The sequence below is a fragment of the Python bivittatus genome, unplaced genomic scaffold (assembly GCF_059951505.1).
Source record: "Python bivittatus isolate LINGU-HERP-01145 unplaced genomic scaffold, Pbiv_v1 ctg000010_np1212, whole genome shotgun sequence".
NCBI classification, from domain to species: Eukaryota; Metazoa; Chordata; class Lepidosauria; order Squamata; family Pythonidae; genus Python; species Python bivittatus.
Genome location: NW_028277029.1, coordinates 4515356 through 4543117, shown reverse-complemented (window position 1 = coordinate 4543117; position 27762 = coordinate 4515356). Strand labels below are relative to the sequence as shown.

General features: G+C 40.9%; 1 protein-coding gene across 2 annotated transcripts in view; it reads right to left on the bottom strand.

The window, feature by feature from the left end:
* SCUBE1 (signal peptide, CUB domain and EGF like domain containing 1) overlaps positions 1 to 27762 on the bottom strand; it is a 200010-nt gene that overhangs the window by 138090 nt on the left and 34158 nt on the right. For both annotated transcript variants that reach the window (XM_088151777.1, XM_088151848.1), the window contains exon 3: positions 14288 to 14416. In XM_088151777.1, coding sequence (XP_088007903.1) covers positions 14288 to 14416 — 129 coding nt within the window. The remainder of the gene's footprint in view (positions 1 to 14287; positions 14417 to 27762) is intronic.

The window sequence follows — 27762 nt, the reverse complement described above, 5'->3', positions numbered from 1 at the left end:
TCTCCAGTTTCAAAGAAAGCTATCCACCAATACTCTCAACACAACTTCTTCCCCAAACCTAGCCTGGATTAAGGGATAGATTTCATTCAATAAAGCCCAGAGGTCAAGCCCCCTACAACAGCTCACAAACAAGAAAGCAAGATCCTCATCGTTTCAGAGTAGGCAGGTTTATTGCAACGGGAAAGGGGTTTGGTTACATTAGCTTGGAAACTGGATATGTTGGCATTAGTGAGTATGTTAAATTAGAGTCTCTCTACTGCCTTTGATAATTTCTTATTGAGTCTTGGTTCAATGGGGAGGATGCTAATTGCTTATTTGAGACCACAAAAATGTCCATCTATTCTTGCTCTGTGATATTTGGGAAATGTCCATTTTCATTCCCAGGGTTAGAAAACTCCTCACAGCAGGGCAGAACTGCCACCACTTGTTCTAGGACCTTCTTTAGAAAAGGGTTGTTGGGCAACAATGAGTACTTATCTAGGGTGGGAAGTACTTTTTTCTAAGGATATTTTTATTCGTAAGTAGTTCTGTTGCAGTAACTTTTGCAGAACCCCCAAGGAAGCATTTGCCACCTCACCACTTAACTGGTCTGTTTTTGCAGCTTTTATTGATCAAGATGGACAAGATTACCATAAAAATGTCCAAATCCTGTGGTTGAACCAGATCAGATTCAACCAATAGGAGCTGCTCCTTCAGCTATCTCACCACCTGCTTTCAAGGTCTACTTGAGAAATGGAAGAGATGGAAGGGACGTTATCAGTGAAATATTTTGCATACTCCATTACACAGATTGCCAAGAAGAATTCTTCTTTAGAATACAGCAGGCCTCTGAAGCAATTTCACCACTGCCATCCCTGCCGTGGAATAGGCCTTAAAATAGATTCTTGCTCATTTTCAGTTTGATTTGACACTTCTATGTCTCTTTTCTTATCCTCAGCTCTTCAGGAAACAAAGGAACCTTACCTTTGCACAACAAGAGGGATGCGTAATCACCTTGGTCATAAGGCAATCATGATTTTAACATCAGTGGAGTTTTCCTGCTCGATCTGTTTGTTTTCTGGGAGGGATCATCGCAACAGTAAATCTAAATCTATTTGTAGTAACCTGATGCCATCTCTCCCAGCAGTTCTAGTAGTATTGAGTTTGAAAGAAAACTTCTACTCACAGACCACTTTCATTCTGGAAAATCAAGATTAGAAGCATGCCATATCATTTGTGTGGAGCCAGATATTAATGCTGATAAGACTTGTCGGCTCTGAGGACAACCATAAATCTGACCTGAACATTTGCAGGAATCTAATATGACCTAAAAGAATAACTCAACCAGCCCAAGTGGGCAGTCTATTGGGCGGTGACGGGATGGTGCACTAAGAGAATCCAGTTTCTCCTCTTTCTAGGTAAAGTCTCCCTCAAGTCAACCTGAGCTCCTGTTGGACACGTCCACTTAGTTTTCTTGGCAACAATATGAAAGTGGTTTAGCGGTATCTTCTTCCAGGATGTTTTTTCAAATTCTAAATCTAGCCTAGAGCCTTGGGATTTTCTGGTGTTTCCCCACCCATACATACTGACCAAATATGACGTTGGTTTTTTTTTAATCAACCAAAGGTTGGTTAAGTGCTGCTACTGGCTGTGAACCCAAGCCAGGAAAAGATGCTTTACTGTATTTTTTTTTCAGCCCTTCTATGAAAACCCAAATATGTGAGCCTTGGGTTACACCAGACGTTACCAGAGATAGAGTAATATAAAAGATGGTAGGACTGTTCCAGAATGCATGAAATATGTTCTCATATTTCTCTTTATTCTCATATTTTTCTTTAAATGCTCTCTGTCCTCATCTTTCCTTGTTGTGCTAGATTGTGGATTAAATAAGGTCTGATCTTCCCTTGCAATACACTGAAATAGAAATGAAGCGGTACCTTGTCTATTTTAGAAAGGCTGGAGTGGGATGGAAAAATAGAGATTACCATACCATTTCATTTCTATTTCAGTATGCTGCAAGGGAAGATCGGGCCCTATTTCTTCCACAATTCATAAAGGTTATCAACTGTATGTAGGCAGCAGCTCAGATGATATGGGCAAAGCTCTTTGTAGAAATCATTAAATTACCAATGCAGTTAAACCAGTTGAGGAGGAATGGAAAGCAGAATTATATTACACTTCTCCTGAACAAATCTTTTAAGGAAGACTTCATGGATTTTAAGGAAGACTTCACGAATGCAACTACAGGAGCAAAATTAGAAGGAGGGACCATCAAAATACCACCAGTCCTGTGTTCCTGGTTCCCTACGTAGCTACTCTGTTTTCATGGCTGGAAAGACAGGTCAACATTCTGAAACTGTGTGTGGATGACACTCTTCACAGTTCCTGATTTGACCCCCGTTCACAAAGTACCATGCCTCTTCTAGGAATGTGCACCGTTTCTGAAGTATAGGACTAAATTACGACTTATGTTCTGTATGAAGAAGCGTCCATTGATTCAGATGCATCAGACACGCCCAAAGGCAAATAGGAGAGTGAAGCATCTCCATTTGTATATTTTTCCATGTAGTAAAGCTTGTTGCAAAAGAGTCTTGACTCCTCCTAATATAAATATTTGCCAGATAAAATAAAGGCAGGGGCATGGAGCAACTAGACTGCAATAATTCCAAATCAAAAACTGAGAGATGGGTTTAGAAGGGGTGAGGGAGGGGACCCAGTCACTCTTTGTGCAGGGAATGCTTGGAAAGATCCATCCTTTGGTCCTTTTTCCGTTAGGGTTCAGGTCAGGGTATGGAATTGAAACAACACCAATTGCTCTTGTGGACAACTTGGGTGAAACCAGGACAATGGTGGCACCACTCTCCTATTTTGGCAGCTTTTGATATTGTCAGTTCTGATATCCTCCTGGACCCCCTTCAGAGGGGTTCCATTCAGAAATAGTGGGGGAAGGTAGAGCTTTCAACTTTGGAGTGCTACAAGATCTAACACTCTCATCTCTCCTATTATATATACATAGCCATTGAGGGAGCTCATTTACCAGCGTACGGTCAGTATCATCAATATGCTGATAATACATGGTTGTACTGTACATCTCAATCCCAGGGCAAACAGAATATGTACTTAACTGTGGAGTCCTTGGGGTTCTCTGAGCTTGGTTCTTTTCTTGCAAATGTTTCATTACCCGGCTAGGTAACGTCTTCAGCTGGGCAATGAAACGTTTGCAAGAAAAGAACCAAGCTCAGAGAACCCCAAGGACTCCATAGTTCAACCCTGAGCTACACATATTCACCTCTATTGATATGTAGTTAAATCCTGTCCCAGAGCCTGGGGGCTGCCACAGTATGGTTGGGGAAGAACAGGCTTAGACTTAATTCCAGCAAGATGGAGTGGCTGTGGTTCGGAAGCTTTCCATATACCAGAGATACACCATGTTTAGTTCTCAATGAGGATGCATTGCCTGGGGCAGAATTGGTCTGGAAACAGGGTTCCTCCTGGATTCTCAGCTCCTGCTTGAGGAATAGGTGTCGAAGAGGGTTTTTGCATGATTGCCTTTTGCATATCGGTTACAATCTTACCTGGCCTGGGAGGACCTACTTCAGTCACTAATGCCTTGGTTACCTCTCACTTGGAGTTCTGCAATATGTTTTACATATGGTTGCTTGAAGACCTCCCAGAAACTTCAGATGCTCCAGAATGCAGTGGGTTGGATAGCGATGGGTGCTAGTAGGCAGTCCCATGTCTCTACTATGGGAGTCACCCTGGTTCCCAGTTAGTTTTGGGGTGGAATTCAAGGTGCTCTTTGTCGCTCTCAAAACCTTATATGGCATTGAATCGGATTATCTTTGGGATTGCTGACTTCCCCTGGTTTCTGCCCATCTATTAAGGTCTGGAAGAATGGTCTCTTTTGGGGTCCCTTCTTTAAGAGGATGCCCTCTGCAGGAATCCCAGGGATGAGCCTACTCATTCCCTACCTGCTTTCTTTGGACCGGCGTCCCTGCCCCCTCCCCCTGAGGTTGAACAGGCTCCTTCCTGGTTAACCTTCTGGAAAGCCATTGAGACCTGGCTGTTCCCAAAGGCTTGGAGTGGGGAATTTCGGGGAGGAGGGAGGCCTCTTGCTGGAGTATGTTTGTTTACTCCTTTGGTGCAAAGTTTATTGCAATTGCAATGGCAATTTCTTCCTTTTGTTTCTTACTTCTTTTGTTTTTAACCCTCTTACTGGAGAGAGTTTTGTAAGCAGCTCTAGATTAGAGTGCCCTAGTAAGTAAGGAAGTAAATAAATGAAGATTGACTATATAAATACACTAATAAGAAAGTAAATAAAGTCCCGAACCATGTTTCACTTGTAAATGACTCATTCCTCAAAGCAAGGAACACTGCATAACAAATACATTTTCGCTTGCACACTTGTTTGTGCTTTCTATACAACATTTATACACGCATTTAGAGACTTCTGCAGCATGTGAAAACTCTCATTCCCTTCCACCTTCTCACTCTCGTGAAGGTTGCAGCTTTATGACATGCTTCGTATCTTTCCACGCAGATTGTAAACGCCAGTCCACGTGCAAACGGTTGGAATATCCTTCTCTCTTTAAAAAGTAATTTCCAAAGGATGAATGCAATAGAGAAAACCTAGCACTTCCAAGAAACTGATACGAATTCTACATGCCATCTGCAGAAATACAGTGATCAACTTGGAAGCATTTCAGAAAAAACACTTCTCATGACAACTGGCTCTCTGGAGGTACCCAAAAGTATCAGTGAAAGATCTATATTAGCTTGGCAGCTGGAGTGAGTTGTAGTTTCCAAGGATACATGACCACTGCGTATGGATTTCTCTGCTATACGTCATGCATATGCTACAGGAAACATCCGTGTACCTGCGGTAGCCAAGATTGTAATAGAAAGTGTGAAGTCATTCATGTTCAGGGCACTTCAACGCAGCCATTTGCATTCTCCAATCCCCCCAAGCTATTTTTAAACCACCTGGGTGATGATCTGACTGCTGCCCACTTCGGCGCACTGGTAAGAGGCTGGGTACCTCTTCTGTGCTCGCCTTCTAGGTGACCAATAGGAGAATGCAAAGAATCTAATTAAATCCATGCCCTGCTTCAAACTACTGCAGGTTCTGGAGCAACAACCTCTACACATAATACATAAATACATGCTAACGACCCCATCCGTGTCTTCAAAATACCTCCAGACCATTTGTTTGCTCTCTGCAAAAAAAAAAAAAGATAAATCCGAGCAGTTATTAAAAAGGGGTAGCTACAAAGCTGCCAAGCTATCATTGCTCTACTACATTTGAAACCCTCCTGCAGGTTATGATGCAGGAAGGATAGCAATGCCATTAATTGTGCAGCCAGGCAGGCATGTTTCCCATTAAAATGCAATGACTTTATTGAATGGAGGTACATTCTGAGCAATGCCTACCAGCAGGCACTATGAACAGGATGCTCAAAGCTGCCAGCGTGGGATGGTGCAACAAAACCCCCTTCCCACCCCAGGAAAAGTGAAAGAAGAGAAATGGCTAGCCCCCCCTGCATTCACAACGCAGGTCTTGGGGGAAACAAAATTCTAAGCAGCAACCTCGTCGTTTGTAGCTGGCTGGTTCCCTTCTCCAGAAAAGGAGAACCTGATCTCTCATGGCTATCCCTGTCCCCTTCACCTGGGTCACCATGTATGTGGTACCACAGCAAATATCTGCAAAGAGTTAGAACAGCTCAGATCATATGCAACCCCACCCCACTCTTACAGCAGTTGCTGGCAAGGGGACTTGTGAAGCTGTCATGCCACCGTTCCCATTTAAGGACCCATGAATAGAATGTTAAGCAGCAGCATTTCTGCCAATGGAAGAACAGACCGCTCACAGCTCCAAATGGAAAGGCTTCATTTTCCTGGTGATTTCAGATACACTGAAACTGAGGTAGAGATGAAAAGGTGTAAGAATCACACACTCTGGAATCGTGCATCTACCCCGTGTGGCAGTGGCAGAGCAAAACACAGAATGACCACCAGTTGGGAACAAAGTAGTAAATGGAAGGAAAAGCAAGCAAGAAGCCAATTTCATCATTTCCTCACAACTATTTTCTGTTTATATAGCACACAAAGCCTTCTAAAATTTGTTTAGCCTCAGTTAACAATATTCAGTGTTTTAACGTAGGAAAAAAACTTAGCTGAGCTGTTGAGTAATATAGAGACAAACAAACATCAGGAACAGAAACATTCATCTGGGGTTCTTCTGACCCACATGTTGCAACCAGCTGTCCAAAGAGAGAAGAAAAACAAAGCTAAAAAACCAGAATGAACGAAACGAAAGCCCTGCTCTCTTTAATCAGGGCAGTGATTATGCAATCTTAAATCAATTAATGCTACAACTTGTTGACATTTCACATCTGGCAGTTTCTGAAATGATTTTTTTTCACAAGTGTAAGTTTCATTTTTCTTGATGTTTGGAGAATGATTGTACCGCTCCTCGTTAAAAGGTAGAGAAAGGCAGATAAGTCAGGTTTTGTGGCCCTCCTGGAAAAAAGATTGTGTTCCTTTCATTATAAAATGTATTATCCACTGTTCATCAGTGAAACATTTTTGTGGTTAAATCTGAAAACACCTCTAAAATCTATTACAATGTCAGAGGAAGTTCTTGTGTTTGGAGACTTTCCAAATTAGTTCTTCCTATGAAGGCTGACAGCTAGAGCCTTCTGTGACTGAACAAGATCCTCTTCAGATCTTATGTGCCTCCCCAGACAAGGTCACCTCCAGGCACACAGACTCTGACTGCCAGAATCTGCATCAAGAACTCAGGATGTTGAAGTCCACACATTTGCTGAGTACTCAGATTGGGGAATATTGTCCTTTATTTCTGATGACTTAGTACCAGGTTCTGGCATGTTCATCGATTCTCAGGATACAGCCTGATTCAAATGTTTGTCTAAATAAGGGAAGTGACAGGCACATACAGTAAAAAAAAAAAAGTCTAACCTTGAAATCTGCTGGTGGCCTCCCATCCATGTCAAACCACTTGTAGCTCTTTTCAAGGTCAGCCAGGTCCTGCTGCTTAGTTGGACAATAATGGTAGGACAAGATCTTGACGGGTCCATTCAAAGTGACAAAATGGTATGCATGCTAGTTGTTGTTCAGTCATTAAGTCGTGTCCGACTCCTCGTGACCCCATGAACCGCATCGCGCCAGGCCTTCCTGTCCTTCACTGCCTCCCTGAGTTTGCTCAGTTTCATGCTCATTGCTTCAGTGATGCCATCTAACCATCTCATCCTCTGCCGTCCTCTTCTCCTTTTGCCTTCCATCTTTCCCAGCATCAGGGTCTTTTCCAAAGAGTCCTCTCTTCGCATTAGGTGGCCAAAGTATCTGAGCTTGAGCTTCACTATCAATCCTTCCAATGAGCAATCAGTACGCAGTTTAAATCTTCGATAAACATTTTTTGGCCAGGAACGGGAAATCCTGTGGAGGGCAGAAACAAGCAGGGAGGGAGGCCTCCTAGTTGTTAAAAATTCCTCATTTTTATTTCTGTCCTTTAAGTTTTCCTTCCAGAGGACTCTTCCTTCTTTCTCACACCAGCGACCTGCTGAAGAGCAGACTAACTGGATTTGTTTTGATCTGAGCTGAGTTCTTTTGGTTGTGGAGGACAGCTCTTAAAATTAGCCTTGAGACGGTAAATGCCTAGACCACCATCTTTTCCCTTTGTGAGCATCTGGCACGCACCCTGCCCACTGAGCATAGTTTGAGTTTAAGTTGGGCCCCACCCCTGGTCTCAAATCCCCTCCGTTCCACCTGCCTCCAGGAACAATCTGCTGCTCTGCCAAGCAAGGGCGCCACGTGGGAGGTCAAAAAAGTCAAGGTGGCCCTGTGATTGAAGCCCTGCCCCTTTCTACCATGCATCAGTTTTGACTGTGCAGCTGCCATCTTTACTTTCTGAACCCCTCTCTGCGGGTGCTCCTGCTGCCAAGGCCATGGCATGGTCCCATCCATCCTCTTATCCATTGGCTTCTCTTTCTTTTACTTCCCTCAAGCTTGGCCAGGCATGGTTTATTTTTCCGGTCCTTCATCCGTTCCTAATGTGTGGCCCAAATCCGTGAATGTCTGCTTGCTTCAAGGGAACAGTCAATCTTTACTCCACGGGGGATTGCCTGTGCTTCTGAATAATCTAGGGTAGAATGGGCAGAATTAGTAAGGTTACTATATTTATTCTGTTTAGCCAATCCTAAGCTAAGCAGGGTTAGGATCTGGTTAGTATTTGGATGAGAGATCTCTTGGGAGGGTCCGGGCTGAAGGTTAGGCTGGGAAGTCAGAAGAACATTCTGGAAGAAGAAGATGGCCCACCTCTTCCAGACAGCAGTTGAGAAAACTCCATGGGCACAATCACGGCATCATTACAAGTCAAGCCTGTCTTAAGGGAGACTTCACTTAACATTGTGATGGTGCTTTTACACTGTATTGGTATGTTTTTGAGGAATAGGATGGATCCACCCACTGGTGTTGACAAACAGAAATGTGCTCCTCTTCTGCCTTGATTCTTTCTCTGCCAGTTTGCTCAGAAAGAATTCTCTGTGGATTTTTTTCCCCCAAGCAAATTCGCATGGAGCAGAGGCTGTACCATCCAACTGTATGCGTGTTTATGGCCAGTAAAGGTTTATGCCAATAGAAGAGAATATCTGTGGCTCAGGGTTGAGCGGTGAGGCCCTTGATGCTCTCTGAGGTTGGTTGTTTCCTTGCAGATGTTTCATTGCCCAACTAGGTAACATCATCGGTGCAAGTGAGTGTGGGTTTTGCTCCCCATTTATATACAGTTGCTTGCCCTGCCAGTTTTGGTGGGGGTGTGGTTTTCTCCTTGGTACTTCCTTGATTATGGTATTGTTTGCCTGGTGTTGATCCCTGCTTATTTGGGTGCTAGCTGCTGGAGAGGATGTGTTCCGGCCTTTTTGTTTCCTTCTTAGCTTTTTTACGGTCTCTTTTGAATGGTGTGTAGATGTAATGGTATGTGGAAATGATCTTGGGAGATGGGGAGAAGAGATGCTGCCTAGGGAGTGGTCAGATAAGAGGGAGCATAAGCCACAGCTGTGTAGTGGGCAGAGCAAGAGTTTCAGAAGAGACCCTCCCTAGTTTTTGGGCTGTAAAGGGAATGGGGGGAGAGAAGTACTTTCAGACTTGCAAGATTCTGTTAATGTAGCCTCACAATAAGGTAGAATTAGCTCATCTGGTCATGTTTCCTGTCTGGTCCACCTGACAGTAAATATGGTTTTTATTTCTATGTGTCTATTGATGGCTGATCTGTCTGAATGCCAAGCTTCCAGGAATATTCCCTAGCATTTTTAGATTTAGCTTGGTCTAGATTCCCAGTTGAAACTATGGTTGAGTCTGTCCATGTGTTGTGAGATTAAGGAGTTTTCATCATATCTTCTGACAGCTAGCTGGTGTTCATGGATGCGCTCTGCTAGTCTTCTGCCTGTCTGTCCTACGTACAGTCCTCACACTGTACGTTGTAGATGACTCCTGTCTTTTCTTCTTGGGCTACTGAGTCTTTTGGTTTACTTAAGATGCTTTGGAGGACTTTGGTTGGTTTGTGTGCTACAGAGATGCCATGTGGTTGCAATAGTCCGTTGGTTGTTTCTGAGATGTTTCTGATGTATGGCAGTGTGATCCTTTTCATAGCTTGTGTTGATTGTGCTGTAATGGGCTGAGTGGTCAGGCACTTTTTGCTAAAATTGCGTGGATATCCATTTTGTTGGAAGATGTTGTATAGGTGGTCTTTTTCCTTTTTCTGCTGTTCTGGGTTGCTGCAGTGCGTTTGTGCTCACTTGAGTAATGTTCTTCCACAGCTCCTCTTGTGGGAAGTTGAGTTGTTACTCTGGCAATGGAGCACTTGGTTAGCGTGGGTTGTTTTGCGGTAGACTTGCATTTCTAATTCATTGATATCAATGAAAGGTTTATTGATATCAAACATAATTACCACCAAGTAACACACATATTGAGTATTTAGGATTATCTTATTGTAAATATTGCAGATTTAAATTATTTCCATCTATATATAATACAAAGTAGTTATATTCTATATAGAGAAATTTCCCAGTTCTCAACTGGTATTTGACCTTGACAGAGGAAAACGAATAAAGATGGAAAATGAACACACAAACATACATACACATACTCAAGCATGAGCAGAGAGAGGAGAAATCAATTAATCAATAAGTCAATGGGAAAGAAAATCAAACAGAAGAGAACATCTGGACAAATATGCCACTTGCTTGTAAGAAAATAAAGTATTTCCCTTATGCCCAGGAACAGAAAATTTATTTCACCACTGGTTTCAAATTAAGGCCTCAAGGAATCTTCATTTCACAAGGCCAAATATTAATCCTGTGTCCCCTGAACTGAACATAAAATAATAATCTTCAGAAGGAACTTTTGCTGTTTCAAGCAATTACAATGTTAAAACCGATTAGATTTAACCAGATGAGAATCTCACCATGGTTTGAATCCCCCATAGTGTCATTTCATGTCATATTTGAGAAATTGCGCAATAAAAATGTCAACTAGAGAATGAGTTCCCCCAAGGGCAGACTTGGACCATCCCCAATATAAATGTGTAGCCAAGGAATCTCAACCAAAGAAGGTAAAATAAAACTCATTCCATCTGACAAGAAAGAAAAAAAGTCTTGACTAAGAAAGAAATTGCGGTGAATAATAGATCAACCTCATCTCCACAAATTTAAATGGAAATGACATTTAAGTTCTTTCTTGTTATGATGATGACGGTCATTCTGCAGTTGCCTCTGCAACATTATTACACACAGGCCCTAAGAGAAACTTGGATTGCAGGGTATCAGTCTACCCAGGAAAATATTCACCAAAAAATGGGTGATCTTGGATCATCCAAACATGCCAAAATATTTGCAGAAGCTTTTACTTATTCCTGGTGTGTTTTTTACAATACAAGTCTTTACAATAAGTAACAATAGCAGAGAAAAGGTGAAGAAGAATACACATTTATATTTTACTAGTCCCTTTAAGGAATGGGATGGGCCCACCACATTAGTGCTTATCAGATGCAGAAATCCCCTGCTCTTTGGGGATTAAAACTATTCCACGCAAGTTATTACTCAGAAATAATTCTCTATGGAGTTTTTTCCCAAGGAATTCTTCTCCCAAGAGCAAACTCTGCCTGATCTTGCTTGGATTCATCCCTGATCCATCTCCCCAACATAAAATAGGGGACAGGTGATGGGGGACATGATTCCCTCCTATTCAAGGGTTCTTCCAGCAAGGAACAGAAGAGTCCACTTTCCATCAAGCTGGATTGCCTTAGATGTTATTTGGACTACAACATCTAAGGCAATCCAACTTCTGGAAGCACCGTTTCTAAGAAATTTTATTAAAAGCTTTCATGAGCTCCAGCAAAAAGCGTTGCCTTTTAATAATGTGTTAGGTGCTATCCAGGTTCCTTTTGATTTTTGGCTACCGTAGACTAACATGTCTTTTCTCCTACAACATCTACAAGGAGAATCCTTCAGGTGATCAAGGGGGGAAACAGAATAATGTAGAAGTAATAACAGGGCCTAGGACCTGGTTATTTGAGGGACTGCTTATTCCCATCCCACATGATCTGACATGGTTGTCATACTCGGGATTCTACTGATTAAACAATGTCACCTGGTGGAACCAGGAAGTGGGACTTCTGTCTCTCTCTCTCTGGGATTTTTTTTTTTTGGTCTTATTTTTTTATTACATATTTTGAAAGAATATAAGAAATAGTACAAACAAGAAAATCAGGTACAGATAGAGAAATACAGGCAAATAACAAATTTGAAATATAAAACTAATACGTTCCAATACATCTTTAGAAGAAGCAAGTGTTCTCTATCCTGGTGCCTGTCTTCTTGAAGTCGAGCTCTTTTAAATGGTTTAATTTTTTTCCCCAGACTTCTTCTTCTGATGACATAATTCTTTGTTTTTACTGTGTTTTTTTAATAGGTGTATTCTGTAAGCCACCTAGGATCATAATAGACTGGGGTGCCTTTAAACCTCACAAATGTATTAATTAATTAATTATAACACAAATTGATAACATAATAAATCAATAAAATAAGTATCATAAAATAATCTAAGGTACAATAAACAATAAAAATGACAAATTTTATTTATTTTATTATTTAATAATAAGATTTTATTATTTAATAATAAGATCCCTTCTCATTGGATATATGTTGCTTTTTTCCATTGGTAGCCCCACCACGACAAGTGCAATGTATGAATGAACATAAATTAAATTAATAAATTTTTAGCAGCCCATGGTATTTTAATTTTGATTTGTATCAGCCATAAATTAAGATGACTTAAATTGGCTCCATGACCTTCATGGGTCATGTAGAGTAAAGATTGGGTGATTGAAGCTGGCCCTTTTTTCACATGTATCGTGAGCCACATAAAAAGAGGGTAGGGACTGTGAGGTTGTGGCTCAGCTGCCATCTTGACTTTTTTGACCCCCTGGATCGCTTCCTTAGCTAGTGGTGTGCAAAAGCTTCCAATGGTACTATCATGGAAAGAAAGGAAAGGCTTCCCAGGTCAAGGATGCCTCTTTTAAGCTCAGCTCTAGGAAAAACAAACCTTAGACTGTGCTACAGAACCCAGAAATCCTACATTTTTACATCTTGTGAAAATCCAAGGTACATAAAGGGTAACTGCAATTATGAAATCTTACATGAGAGGGAGATTTTAGTGAGCAAGTGCCTTTTTAAGTACCTATTTCAGTTTGGATCTGGTACTCAGTGCATTCAGAGTTCATTGCCGAGAGAATGAACGAAAAACATCTCTGCTTGATTAGAAGATTGTTAGAAAGGCCCATTAGCAGAAGCCTCACCATTTTGCAGAAATCTGATTTAAGGCAAAGCCAGTTTGTTAATAGACTAAATGCTATTTATTTTGTTCAATAACATTTCTGGGTTTGGGGTCTAGCCAGAAAATCAATACATTATTTAGTAGATGAACCCACTTTCTTAACAATCCTACATTTGAGTGATGAAGGAGTTAGACTCTGAATAGAAGTCAAGATGGAATTCTAATCAATTTTGGGATAGTTTTATAACAACCTAGAGAACCTGTGACCCATTGGGTCATTGTTTCAGAGATATTTCCATACCTATGCAGAGAAAGAGAATGACCAAGGGCAAAAAAGCATTGGGAGCATGAGTGACTTATGACTTCTGCCAGCTTCCCCATTGTCTTTGCTTGTGGGAAGCTGGCAGGGAGTGTCAGAAATCTTCCTTCCTTCCTTCCTTCCTTCCTTCCTTCCTTCCTTCCTTCCTTCCTTCCTTCCTTCCTTCCTTCCTTCCTTCCTTCCTTCCATCCATCCATCCATCCACGCATTTAAACCATGACTAAGTGGTCAGTATGAGCACTGAGAAGGGGTTGGCCTCAATGGCCCCTTTCAACACTGTGATTTAAAGATTCTATCATTTAATATAAATCAACCAGCAAATGACTAAACTTGCCTAGACTCAGAAGCTAAGCAGGGTCAATCCTGGTTAGTACTGGAATGGGAGATCACTTGGAAGCTGCAAAAGCATGCCAGAAGAACACAAGGACAAACCACTTCCATATTATTGCCAAGAAAACAACATGGGCTTGACTGTGATATCATCAAGAGTTGAGCTCAACTCAGAGAAAATTTACCTTTTATTACTTTGTTTTATCAGATATAACGTAATACACCCATGCCCGCAGATATGCTTCAATCAATCAAAATTTATTTATGGTCCAAGACCAAACACAATAAAAACCAGCAATACAATAACTATAAAAAGAAATTTTAAAATTGCAAAAAAACCCTAAAGCAATTAGCAGCTAACAATTAATAGCATGAGGGAGGAACCAGACAGTTTCTAACAGCTATAGCCACTGATAAGAATTCTGCAATTCTCTTAGAGGTTTCTGAAGAGTGGTCACCCAGGGGGAGGGTAACAGCCTCCTGGTCACAGTGGTAAGTAGAGTTATTAAAAATTGGAAGAATTAAGCTTGATCACCCTTGGGTATACAACAGACATTTTAAGAGTACATGAGAGACAGATTCTACCTCCAGATAGATTGGATCATAGTTCCAGAGCCACAGTTTAATCTGAACAACATCAGCAGGATACTTGAAAAGACTATCCCCAGTTTAAGGTCTGGAATAAGGTCATTATGATTGCCTTACCAGCGTTCAAATTATATAGTTTTGTGCTTCCTTGGAGGGATGTGTGCTATCTAACAGATAAGAAATTGTATCATACGACCGTCAAGTTTCTCCACAATAATGACTTACCAAGACAATTGTGTCCATCTTCAGCCAACATGAAGCCATCATAACATGTGCACCTGTAGTTCCCAGGAATATTGATGCATTCGTGTACACAGCCTCCATTGTATAAGTCATTTTCACATTCATCAATGTCTGAAAATGGAAAAAAGAAGAAGAATTAAAAAAACAGCGTCAGGTACACAATACCTAATGCAACAGAAAACAGCGTTGATGAATATTGTAGAATTGATGCTAAAATGCTATAATTTCCATTTATAAGGATGCAAAAAAGACATTTCCATAATCTAACTAGAAATGTTATTATTATGTGGGATCTCAATAAATGCTTGCTCTGTATGCAAGATCCCATATATTTTGTAACACTACCAACCCTCACAGGGTTGCACACGACACCCATTAAAAAACAGGTGGAGCTTTGATCACACCATTCTGGCTGCCATCTTGATCTTTTTTTTTAGCCACACCCAGTGGACATCTCTGCACCATCAGTGGTCAAGAACTTGGTGGAAGCTTCTCAGACATTCAGCCTGGCCCAGCTCGTAAGGAATCTTTATTCTAAACGGACAATTGTCCTCCTGACAGATGAAGTTGCAATCCCTTCCTACAACTTCTCAAGCTTAAACTTGCTCCCCTTCTCCTGCCTGTCCCATAACTTAATGGAAGCTTTGCTTTGCATTTCTCATGGTTAGTGCTAGGTGGAGGTTGGTTACTGACAATGTCGGTACTCCTTCCCTGAGTATCCCCGACGTATCTCCCATAATTATTGTTGTAATCATGGAGAGGTGGAATGGACAGCCGTGCAACAGACTTCACTATTGCCACTCAGACTCCTGGTTTGTTGGCCTGTCCTTTTTTGGGGTAGGGAAATGTGTTTAAGGGAGAGCGGCTACTGACACTGATTGTAGTAGGAATGCACTGTATTAAGAACCAGCCGGGCTTGTGAGGTATATATCTTACAATCAGGCATATGTTAGAGCCTTTTTCCCAGTGAAGCAAAGTAGCTGGGAATGCCCTCTCATGCAAAGACAGCCAGAACAAATTTCCAGCTTAGGAAATACATGGCTGCTTTCATGGTTAAGAGAGAGAGGCTCCTTACATGCTCTCACACAATGCCAAGCTCCTCTTTCGGAGGATTTGCACAGCTCTCATATATGACACGGAGTCCGACAGAGCCATTTCCCCCAGCCTCCTTGCAAAAGCCATCCACAATATAGACTCCTCTGTTTCCATCACAACGTGGAAGTCTGTAGTGAAAGGTTATAGGGAGACTGCTTTTCATGAAGTCTCCAAGTTTAATCCTGGGACTGTCCTATTTGGGGTGGGAAATACTCCCGTCTGAAACTGTGGGGAGTTGCTACCATTCCGTATAAACAGTACTAAATAAGATGGACTGAGGTCCGATGTGCTGTAAGGTATCTTCCCATGTCCCCATTGTAGAACATGGGGGCCTTTTCCTATGAAATCACAGGAAGCTGCTGAATTTTTGAAAAAAGGGTGGTTGCCAAACAGACACACAGACAGCCAAACCCTAACGAATTCTTAAGACTGCTACAATGTGTTTCTGTCATATGCTTTTAAAAGGGAGAAGTGTGTGGTAGTAGGTCGTAAGTGAGAGATGATTGGAATTGTAAATCGGGCATGTCTGAAGGATCCCGGTCCCCCGCCTCTGCGGTAAATGATGCTTTTATGGTAATGGCCAAAGTCATCTGCAAGAAAAATAATGAACAATCTTAAACTAAAGTCTAGACTCTCCTATCCTGAGCATAGCCTGATGACAGCCTTTCATCAAATTTAAGCTGTGTTTGGCCAGAATGTATGTTTTTCTTTCATACTGTGCTCCTTTTACAATTGGATCTGGAACTAATTTGAGAAGCATAAATTGCAATTGACTTTCATTAATTTATGTTCTTGAACCTCTGTAGAAATGCAGTCATCAGGAAGCCGCCTGCCTGCATAAATCTTAAACCTCTTTTCATCTAAATCAGCTATCCAATTCTAAAACATCGCACTTGGGGAAATCATGCAGCAGAGTTTGGGTACTAAGAAGGCTTGAAATGTAATACTTTGATTGCTGATATGTCGTAGTTAGTTACATGGAAATATTTGTTCAGACATCTGAAATGAACAGGTAGACTTGTACAATGTGCAATGCTGAACAAATACAAATTGAAATAAATGATATGTCAACAGAGGAGCATAGAATAGGGTTTGGCTTAAAGGCAGAGAATACCAATGGCCAAGTTATACCTTCGATGGCTGGTCATTGCCCTGTATATGCACCTCTTCCTGGGCTGCTGGGCTATCTTCCCAGCTGATCAGCACTTCCTTCCAGCTGATCTAACCATGCCCATGGAGACCATGAAGTCCAGTAGGTCTCCTGGACATGGTTCTACCAGCACACCTCTGTTTCACCCATACAGTGGGCAATCTTTTGGTTTCTGCCCAGGCCAGATAAAACACACCTTCCTTTCCTTCTCACCCTGTGCCCACTTTTGATTTAAACATAGGAAAAAAAGTTGTAAGGGATGTTGTTACTTGATTATGAAGTTTCTTTGCAGCTTCATTGCTATAAAGTTTCTAAGAGGATTCTAAGAACAAAAGAACAACCTACAGTACTCCCTGTTGCTTTGATTACTGTAGCATCAGAGCAACGATGGTACCAAAGGGGAAAAAAGAAAAGAAAGGGTCTGCCTCAGTGCCAAGGAAGATAATTTGGGAAGGCATCCATGTGTGCAAACATCTGGGAAAGCAGAGGAATGAGTGCGAGGAGGAGGGAACAATCCCTAAAGGAGAAGGCTGGTCCAGGTAGACAGGTCCACCCAGGGCCCACCCAGCCAACCGGGCTCACCTTCCTGCTTGGATGGGAAGGGCAAGAAGCAGGGGAATGTCCAATCAGGCCATGGTCCAACCCACTGGGGAGCTGGGAGCAGCACGGGAGACAAACAGCTTAGGCTGCACATGGAATAGCTGTGTGTTGATGGACTTGACAAATCAAAGGTGGCTGCCAAATTGATTGGTCTGTAATTTCTGCATATTTTTTTCTCCTCTCCTCTTCCAATTTAACCAATACAGTTCTTTAACCAATCTTCTGATATGGTATCATATCAGTATGAGTGCCTTTTAGCAATATGGAAGAACAGCAAGATAACTTTCCATTTTTAAAAAGATACTACCAGTTATTTTTAGAAGTAAAAGCCTGCATTGTTTTAATTCTTAATTTTATTATAGTTTAGAAGCTGTAGCGAGAGTTAGATTGTTTAGGAACAGCAGCAGCAGATAAAATTCTGATTCACTGAGTTCAGGGTATGCCGTAGTGCTACTGAGACGGTTTCTCAAGTAAACAAAACTTTGGCACACCTCCCAACAATTGGTAATTTCTTAAAAACTAGTTGGGAGGCATCCTGAGGTACATTGAATATCAAAGTACAATTTGTTCATTGAAGGGTACAATTTGTTAGGAAGAGAAGGAAGAGAAAGGGAAGAATGTTAAAGTATCCATGTTAAAATATCCATTCCTGCTCAGAAATCCAAGTCAATGAACTTGGTGAGGGTGTAGAGACCACATGGGTGAAAATAAATGGAGGAACAAATAGGAGTTGGTATCTGCTATCACTCACGCACCCAACCAACCAACCAAAAATAATGGATTTGGGTTTTGAAAAGCAAACAACTTTATCTCTTCCAAAGAGGCATAAAATGGTACTGAGACAATTTAATGTGTGTACATAAATGGATTTCAAAATCATTGGATTTCGAGTATTCTGTCCAGTTCTGAGCAATACAATTTAAGAAGGATTCAGACAAACTGGATTAGGTCCAGAGAAGGACACTAAAGATGATCAGGGAAAACTAAATTCTATGAAGAGAGTGTAGGGGTATGTTTGGCCTTGAAAAAAATGGGAAGGGCTCCTATTTACTGGATGTCTTCAAGTGGAGGCCAGATAGCCATCGTATGGGAATGCTTTAATCGGGTTCTTGCTCTGAGCAGTGGGTTGGAGTTATAGGGCTAAATGGCCTCTTCCAACTTTTAAGATTCTCACTCCTGTCTTGCTTTTTGTGGGGTGGGGGAATGCAAGGATCCTTTTAAAACTGTCATCCCTATCAAAACAAGCTCCCACCTGTCAAATAAAGCGATACGGCCCAATTCTATACCTGTAAATCTCATAACGTTCAATGAGACGTGATGTAGATGTTAACTACAGCTTCAGTTAACATCCATTCATATCATCATAACTTAAGATGAAGTTTGCCATCATTTAATAATTTTGCAAATCTAAATGTCATGGATTTTTCATGTCAAAAAAATTAAAAGATGAAGGCTGACACATTTGTGTAAGTCACATGTGGCTAACACCTGATTCTTCAAATAAGGTGAAGCTGGAAAGGAAATTCACCCTTAGAAAGATTTGTGTAATTCCTGGCCTTCTCCAAACAGATGTAAAGAAAGAGGCAACTTCACTTTGCCCTCTTGAGTTCTCTCTATGCTTGAAACGACATGGGGAAAAAATAACAGTCCATACTGACCACAAATAAGGACAGCGGTGGCTACTAAATCCAGCCAAAAGTAATGAATCCAAGCCTTTTCTGTAGGGTGGGGAGTAATAAACACTTCAGACTTTTGGGGTGGGAGGGTGAGGGGAAGGCATTCAGGATTTTCCGTCTGTTTTTCAACTCTACAATTATCTATTTTAGGATGAAATGATTAGATGTTACTTTTTCCCAATGGAAACACTGCAATTTAGACATCTGCCTGTTATACCTACTCAAGCATATCTTTCCTTAACTGAACCCAATAGCAATCATATATATATATAAATATAAATATATATATATTTACTTATCATCAGTTTTTATTAATGGATTATTGAACGCCAAACATAAATAAGATACTTGCGTGATAGTAATGTTCATTTCATTCCCAGCAAAGAAAATCAAGCATGATTTTCTAGCTTCTCTTGAGCGAGACCTGCACGTATATCAAGAGACAAAGGCATTTTGCCTGTAAGCATTATAGGCTTGTAATTGACATGGTTTTTAAAAACCCTACAAAAATCAATTAAAGACATGCCACATGCCTCTTCGTTTTATTGCTTTCGAGTTGTCATGATATTTTCAAGATGTTAGGGCCTGAGGAAACTATAAAAAAATTTTTTTTAAAGGCTGGAGGATTGTTTGTGGAGACAAGGTCAAGGGTGAGCAATGGGAATGGGAGAGCAAAAGAAAGAAAAGCTGATGTTTATTAGGGAGAAAGAAAAGGCAGAAGTGAAATAGCTTTGATAATAGTCCGTGAGGAGCAGGAGGAGGAGTTGTTAATTAACATACTAGGACTGGGGTATCTGTTATGAGTCAACCATCAGTCTACACAGTTGTAAATACTTACTTTTTTCTCTAACTGTGGCAGAGAGTGGGGCACATTTCTTTCTGCCTTCTATCTGTTCGTGTGATCGGCTTGGTTAGCCCTAGTTACCCATTTACTCAAAAGGATAAAATATTTGTCTTTGATCATGTGAAAGGGCTGAGCAACCGGGTAAAAGAGTATATACCTCTCTCTCACCGTGTCGTCAAAACAAAATGTACACTTTCTTCATCAAAGTTAATGATAATTACCTCCATTGTAATGTGCGCTAACCCTTTCCCCCCGCCTGGTGATTACAGTTGCCCCAGTTGCATATATAATTATACAACCTTTCAGGACTGTTTACAGCAATAAAGCAATATTAGAACATTACTGTGATTCCAACAGGGGAAAAAGAAAAGGAGAGAAGAGAAGAGAAGAGAAGAGAAGAGAAGAGAAGAGAAGAGAAGAGAAGAGAAGAGAAGAGAAAAAGAGGGAAGGGAAGGGAAGGGAAGGGAAGGGAAGGGAAGAGAAGAGAAGAGACGAGAAGAGAAGAGAAGAGAAGAGAAGAGAAGAGAAGAGAAGAGAAGAGAAGAGAAGAGAAGAGAAGAGAAGAGAAGAGAAGAGAAGAAACAGAGGAAAAAGTCAGACATAGAATCAAAATAGAAAAGATAGTGTGCTACATTACCAAAGCTTGGTGAAGATTAAACACATTGTGCAGTGGGCTCCACTAACCTGTGCAGAAATTGTATCTTTGGCCAAATAGATCAAAACAGGAAAAGCCCAGGTAATGACTGTTCCTAAAGAACTCATACGTAGTCATTTAGATGGGTGGACTTTCGTCTTAACTTCCCTTTTCATTTATACGACTAATATAGCGAGATTCCCATGGGAATGGGGTCTAGCAATTATAGTACCTATTTATGAAAAAAGACAAAAGGAAGGTTCAATCTGTCAACCTATTAGCATACTTAATATCATCAGCAGAATATATAGGACACCATTCATTTAAGAGAGAAGTTGCTAGACTCGGATGAGCAGGCTGGCTTTAGGGAAGGATGCTCCCAGATAGACCAAGCCACACGACAATTTTTCGCTGACAAACACACAAATAATTCCAGATCAACATTATACTATGCGCTACCTTTGTGGATTTTAAGTCTGCCTTTGACTCAGTTTCTAGAAATAGTTTATGGCAAAAACGGAAGGAATCTTCTGTTGATAGATGTTTGCTTTTGTTTGTGCAAAAACTCCATGACAACTCAAGAATAAAAGTTTGGTGCTCTATCCAGGGCCATCATACGACAGAAATCCCAACAAGCGAAGGAGTTAGCCCTGTATTGGTCAATTACTATATACATCCCTTGGTCTCAGCCTTAAATAATTTGGAACATTTTCCACCAAAACTGGCACATACACATATCTTGATCTGTGAAGGGCGTTATGGTCCATGTGGAATTCTGCTCAGAGGAAGCTCTTGAAATCAATTATGACAAAATCAAGGTTATAGTTTTTGCATAGTGCCTTAAAGACCATAGATGGATACTAAATGAGCACGAGTTGCCTCAGATCATTTAAGTATCTGGGGTAATCTTTCAAGCCACAGGAAGCTGGAATGCACATTTAGAGTAACCTTACAGAATGCAGGGGGGTCAACTTTGGCTATTCAAGCCTTTTATATATCTTGGAGAGCAATATATATTCCAGCTGCAATTAAATTATTTATTGCTAAAGCCTGAGTACAACTTCTGTATGGTATACAGATAGGATCCTATAAAAACACCTTAATGAGGGAGTCCCTGCAGTCTAAATTTTTGAGAAATTTCTTCCAGGTACCATGATGTGTCCCCAGTGTTATTCTCCAGCTGGAAGCTGATGTACTCAAAACTGATACAATCATGTGGCTCTTCTACCCTAGTGGTCTGGTGCCCCTTTGATTAATTAACTAGTTAATTAATTAATCCTTTGATAAATTTAACCAAGGTTAACCTAATTACATTTATCAAGTTGAGCAAATGCACCTGACCTAGTTAAGTGTGATATGTGCCTGCACATCTGGAAGTCAGGATAAAGTACTCAGTAAATACTTCTCTACATGAAAATTTTTACAGTAGCTGTAGAGCCGTAACTGGGAGAAGACAACAGCTCTCTGAGAATGTCTCACACTCTTGTTACTAGTACTGAATTTTCCACAGAATCATCTAAGCCTTAGCCACTTCATGGAAGGAATACAGCTCAAGAAAGAGATAAGGCACAAAAGATGCTTTAGTAAAATGCATTTTTTTCCAAAATATTCTACATATACTTCAATGGTGTTAAAGTCACATTGTCACAGCATATGAGGACATACAAATGTGTCATCATTATTAGGAGTTTAAAAGGGCACAGAAAATCAACTGTTTCCTGGTTTTCCTGCCCATTCTGTGAACAGGGACCAGATAGAAACAAGATTCACTTAGAAGGCCTCCTGGCGAAGGCCTCCATCCACTTCAGATGGATGTAGCTTTTGCACAGAAGCAGAGTCTAATTATCTTGTGCTTCAAGATGAGGAAATAGAGAACTGATAATTGCCTAGAGACAATTCCAACATGAAATACTTACTGTATAATTAAAATTTATTAAAACCAGCTATTTTGAAATGATCAAAGACTACTGAGGATCTTTTTAATGCACAAAGGTGAAATATAATATTTAGAACTTGTGTTTCCTTATCTGAAGGCTAGTGCAGAATACAGTGGAACCTCGGGTTACGAACGCTTCTGTTAACGAACTTTTCGGGTTACGACCAGCTCCGGCCGCAAAATTTTGCCTCGGTTTGCGAACTCCGCCTGGGGGTACGAACAGGATACGTGGCCATTTTCCCTCCCGTGACACGGTCCGCGGCCATTTTTCCGCCCCTGACACGTGGTCTGCGGCCATTTTTCCGCCCTGACATGTGGTCTGCGGCCATTTTTCCGCTCCTGACACGTGGTCCGCGGCCATTTTCTGCCCCTGACACGTGGTTGTAGGGAGGGGGACTCTCCCTCCAAGCAATAGCCGCCTCCCTGTCCTCCATGCCAGAACGGATTAACGGTAATTACATTGAACCTTATGGGGAAATTTGCTTTGGGTTGCGACCAATTCGGGCTGCGACCAGAGTCAGGAACGAATTAAGTTCGTAACCCGAGGTACCACTGTACAGTCCTATGCGTGTCTACTCAGAAGGATGCCTTCTTGAGTTAAATGTGTTAAATGGCTTAATCAGTTTCCTTTTGAACTATGGTGGGCTAATGAAAGGATGCCTCAGACCCCAGGCATGGATTTATTTCAAATGTTTAGGAAATCTACTTGTTTTTCTCAACCTCTCTCTCTGTCCTACACTGTAATGATGACCTTGCACCATTTATTTTATTTATAATCATAATGACAATTGCTAGAGGAAAAATGGATCAAGGCAAACATATTCACAAAGATCTTTTCCTTCCTCCCCTCCAGGGACATCTCTTACGGGGATCCAGTTGTCACAGTCACAAACCTTGCATGACAAGTACAAGACTCCACCCTCCAATTTTGGGATGTCTCCTCCACCTCTCCCTGGCAGCCAAAATGTTCAGTGGGATGACCTGACCTTGAACATAGCTTTGGAGAGGGCAGTGAACAGCTAAGCGAAGCCCCCTCGCTGATCCCAGTTAGACAGGGAATTGCAGGGGAATTCCAAGGCTTAGCCTACCTTGGGAAGTCCAAAGTCGAAGAAGGCAATGGAAACCACTTTGGTACTGTTGCCAAGAAAATTACACGGCCGCGTCAACAGGACTTGGACTTGCTGTCGGGCTCAGCTCGGGGCAGCCGCTAGCTGCCCTTGGGTGACATCCAAAAACTAAGCAGGGTTGCCCCAGGTTAGTACTTAGATGGGGGATTCCCTGGGAATTCCAGGATTATTGGATAGACAGGAAAGTTTAAGAACAAAAACCGTAAAACCGAAGAACATTTCCATTTCATCGCCAAGAAAGGTGCATGGATGTAGCCCCTAGGAATTAGATTTGCTTTGAGGGCATCTTGATGTTTACTGACCACAAACAAGTTAAGAGAGTCACGTTTGTGAAATGGTGGCTATTTAAACTTGATCCATAAAATCAATAAAGGTTTCGGTGAGACTGTGTACAAACCAGGGTTTATTGATCATCAGTGAGAGACAGGTGCTTTAATGCTTTGCATGAGGAATTATGAAATGGCTTACAACAGAAGCAAAGGACATACTGTAATACGTATTCTGGAAACCAGCTTGGTGTGTGTTTTCATGTATGTGACTGAAGATCTTCTTACATAATATAACTACATAATATAAGCAAATCACCTGTAGGCTATCCGAAGGATTGCCAAAACAGACAATGTTTTTGTTTTTCTAAAACTGGAAATGAGAATCGGCTTGGGGTAGTAGTTAAAGGTACCAGGCTAGAAACCAGGAGATCATGGATTCTAGTTATGCCTTAGGCCAGTGTTGTCCAAACTTGGCCACTTTAAGATGAGTGGACTTCAACTCCCAGAATTCCCCAGCCAGCCATGCTGGCTGGGGAATTCTGGGAGTTGAAGTCCACTCATCTTAAAGTGGCCAAGTTTGGACAACACTGCCTTAGGCCAAACGCCAGCTGGGTGACTGGGCCAGTTCCTCTCTCTTAGCCCCAGGAAGAAGGCAAGGAAGGGTAAAGCATGTCTGAAAAAATGTTGCTAAGAAAACTGCACAGGCTGGTCTAGGCAATCAGCAGGAGTCAAGCCTGATAAAAGACAATTAAAAAACCCAGTGAAATCCTTGAATCCTATGAATTAACCTGCACATTTTTCTTGGAACATGGTCAACCAGTTTAGCAATACTTTAAAAATGCAAATATGTGAATTTCACATGGGGATTTATGAATCTGTAACAGCTCAAAAGTGTAAAGGATCCCCCCAGTTCGTCTCTAAACTCTGTTATCATTGCCTTTCTAAACTACAAATTCCATCCCCAGAATATAGTGTGATCCCACATGAAGGGGGCTTTTTATAATTTTAATTAACTGCAATACATCTACATAATGAGCGGTTATATAGAGACTAAGTTATTATCTAAAGGTATTTTAAACAAGCCATTTAAGAAAGGTTTTTCATGTTTTTTTTTTAATGTGGGCTGTTTCCAATTATAAAGGAAAGCTTTTAATTAAGTTTAGAACAGCTTAATTCAAGCAATAATTTGGTTCTTTAGTTAGTAAACCTCTATTAAAAACAAGGCAATTAAGGTTAAATGGGTTGAGGCACTTAACGTTTTCTGCTACCTCAAGTAATATAATAGTAGAGGAGGATATGTCAGGGACTAATTCAGACCAGGAGACACATGTTTCAGACATGTTTGTATTCCCTGTTAATAACATGGTTGCGTTTAATCTTTCACCAAAGACTAGCATATTTGTAAACTTCGATATTCTACAGGATATCAGTTTGGAAAAGATATAATCATACTAAAGGTAAAGCATTATTCAACCCCTTCACTGTATTTGTCCCTCTCTCTGAAATCAAGACCTGCATTTTTACAACATAATGTAAATAGTTGGTTTAAGAGCAAAATAGAAGAAAGGGAACTTTTGAACTAAAGATCACATTGCTAGCATCCAGTGGCCAATGGAGAAGTCCCAGGACTTCCGAAAAAAAGGCCTTTTTTTGCTTTATTGATTATAGAAACACTTTTGATTATGGAGACTGCAACAAGTTGTGGATAGCATTAAAAACATGATTGTACCAGGCCACCTTATCTGCTTATTGAAGAATTAGTATAATCATAAGGAAGCTGTAGTTAGAACAGGATATGGAGAACCGAAATGATTCAAAATTTGGAAAGAACTGCACAAAGACTGTATGCTGTCATCTTATTTAACTTATATATAGAATGTATCATGAAAAATGCTGGACTAGAAGAAACAGAAATTGGAATTAACATTGCTAGGAGAAACATCAACAACTTCAGATATGCTGATGATACCACTTTGATGGCTGGAAGAGCAACATTTAAGGAATCTCTTGTTGAAGGTGAAAGGACAGAGCACAAAAGTCAGACTGCCGTTTAATTTTGCAGCACGCACACAACATGCAACGCCACCCCTATGATTATGTTAAGAAGCAACACTCACCCAATACAAATGGGATCAGAAGAAACTGAAATGTTAACAGCTATTATCTTCCTAGGCTTCACAAGGACATTGACCATAGGCATAAAAGAAAGAGCCATCTGCTAATTGGCAGGAAGACTATGACAAAAATCAAACTAAGGATTGAAGTGCGGAGGAATACAAGGATATATATTATCAAGGCCCTGCTTTTCCCAACTATAACATATGGCTGTGAAAGCTGGATCATCAGAAAGCCTGAACGAAGAAAAGTCTTTCCCAGTCTTTCAACTGTGGGGCTGAGATGATAGTTGAGAATGCCTTGGATTGCAAGAAGAACAAATAATTCAGTACTGGATGAAATTAAACCAGACAGCTCACTGGAAGCACCAATGCTGAAGTGAAACCTTCAATAGTTTGGACACATGATGCAAAGGGAAAATCATTAGAGAAGAACCCAATCCTTGGAAAAATCAAAGGCCATAAAAAAGAGGCCAGTAGAAGACAAGGGGGCTAGATGATGGCATAAGCAGGAGCTTATAAAAACTTCCTTACAGACAGAGAGCGCTGGTGACTTGATATCCCTCAAATCATGAGGAATGAGAAGGAACTGAGTGATTTAACGATGAGCAATGCAAAATAGCATTCCTTTCATATCCTCGGCTCTTCAAACCTATAATTTCTAAGAGTGGCTCTTAAAGCCTGTAATTATAGGTGGTCTTCAGGATCACAAGAAAATAGGCACAGTTTGGTGATTTCTGATTAATTAGCATGAAAGAGGGAAGAATTTCTCCTGATTAGGAAGAAGAATTGGGACTCATCTGTACAAAAGAGCTTCCACCGCTAAATCACTGTCTTTGGCAGGAATCTCACTAATGTTTCATAGCATCTTCCAGCGTCATTCAGCCATTGTTGTGCTAAGTACATCCACGAGGACAGGCTTTACCCCACCTCAGTGAGGTCTGGGGGATACTGGAAAACAATATTTATTTATTCGTTTATTTATTTATTTATGGTCAATGACCAGCGAAGTAGCTACAGCACTAAAACAACCCATAAAAGCAGGCTGAAATACAAGAAGAGCAATAAAACCATTGTATAGACCTGCCAATTAAAATGTACACATATAAGAAGTTATCAAAAGAGAATGAAATAAAACAAAGCAAAACAAAATTGATAAAACAGAAATAAAATTAGGATAAAAGAAGAAAAGGAGGAAGGAAGAAAACAATACCAGTCACTAGTGTAGATCCTGCCTATGATTTTCTTCAGTGTGGGTTTCCTTCCAGGAAACTTTATGAAGGACTTTTAGCTCATTTTATGAATAATGCTTCACAGAGAAGAAACTGTCAGATTATAGTTCAAAATCTAAGTGCAGATTCCTACAGGCTTAAATTCAAGCTTTCTCCCTGAAAAATCCAGTATAAAAAACAACCAAAAAAATAACGAATGAAATTAAGATTACAAACACATCTATGATGTTGCCCACAATCAACTCAAGCCAAAGGCATCCTGGGAAATCACATTTTAAGCACCTTGAGAAATGCAAGAAAGGATGGGACCGAGCATACCTTTAGGGATACAATTGCAAAAACTTGCCATCTAACCCATGTCTTTCTTACTTTCCAGTGTAGGGGATTTTTAGTAGCCCCTCCCTAGAAGTTTGGATTGGACAGGAATATCCAGTTTCGGCAAGGTAGTGTCTGATATATGCAGGTGCCATGCTGTGTAGTCGTTTTTAAAGGTGATGACCAGCACTTTGAACTGGGTCTGGAAGCCTACTGGAAACCTATGTGGCAACCATGACACTGGTATAATTCTACACTAGCAAAGTTATCCTGTTAATAATCTGGCTGCCATGTTCTGAATCAGCAACTTTTGAGTTGCCTCCAAAGGTAGCTCCATGAGCAGGCGCATTACAGTAGTCCAGCTGAATGAGGTACTGTTCCCAATGGATCCTGGTCGCGCACTTTCATCATCCTAAGCAGTGTAACTGTGGAAATTTGTATGCAGAACTCCCCAAAATTATAAGT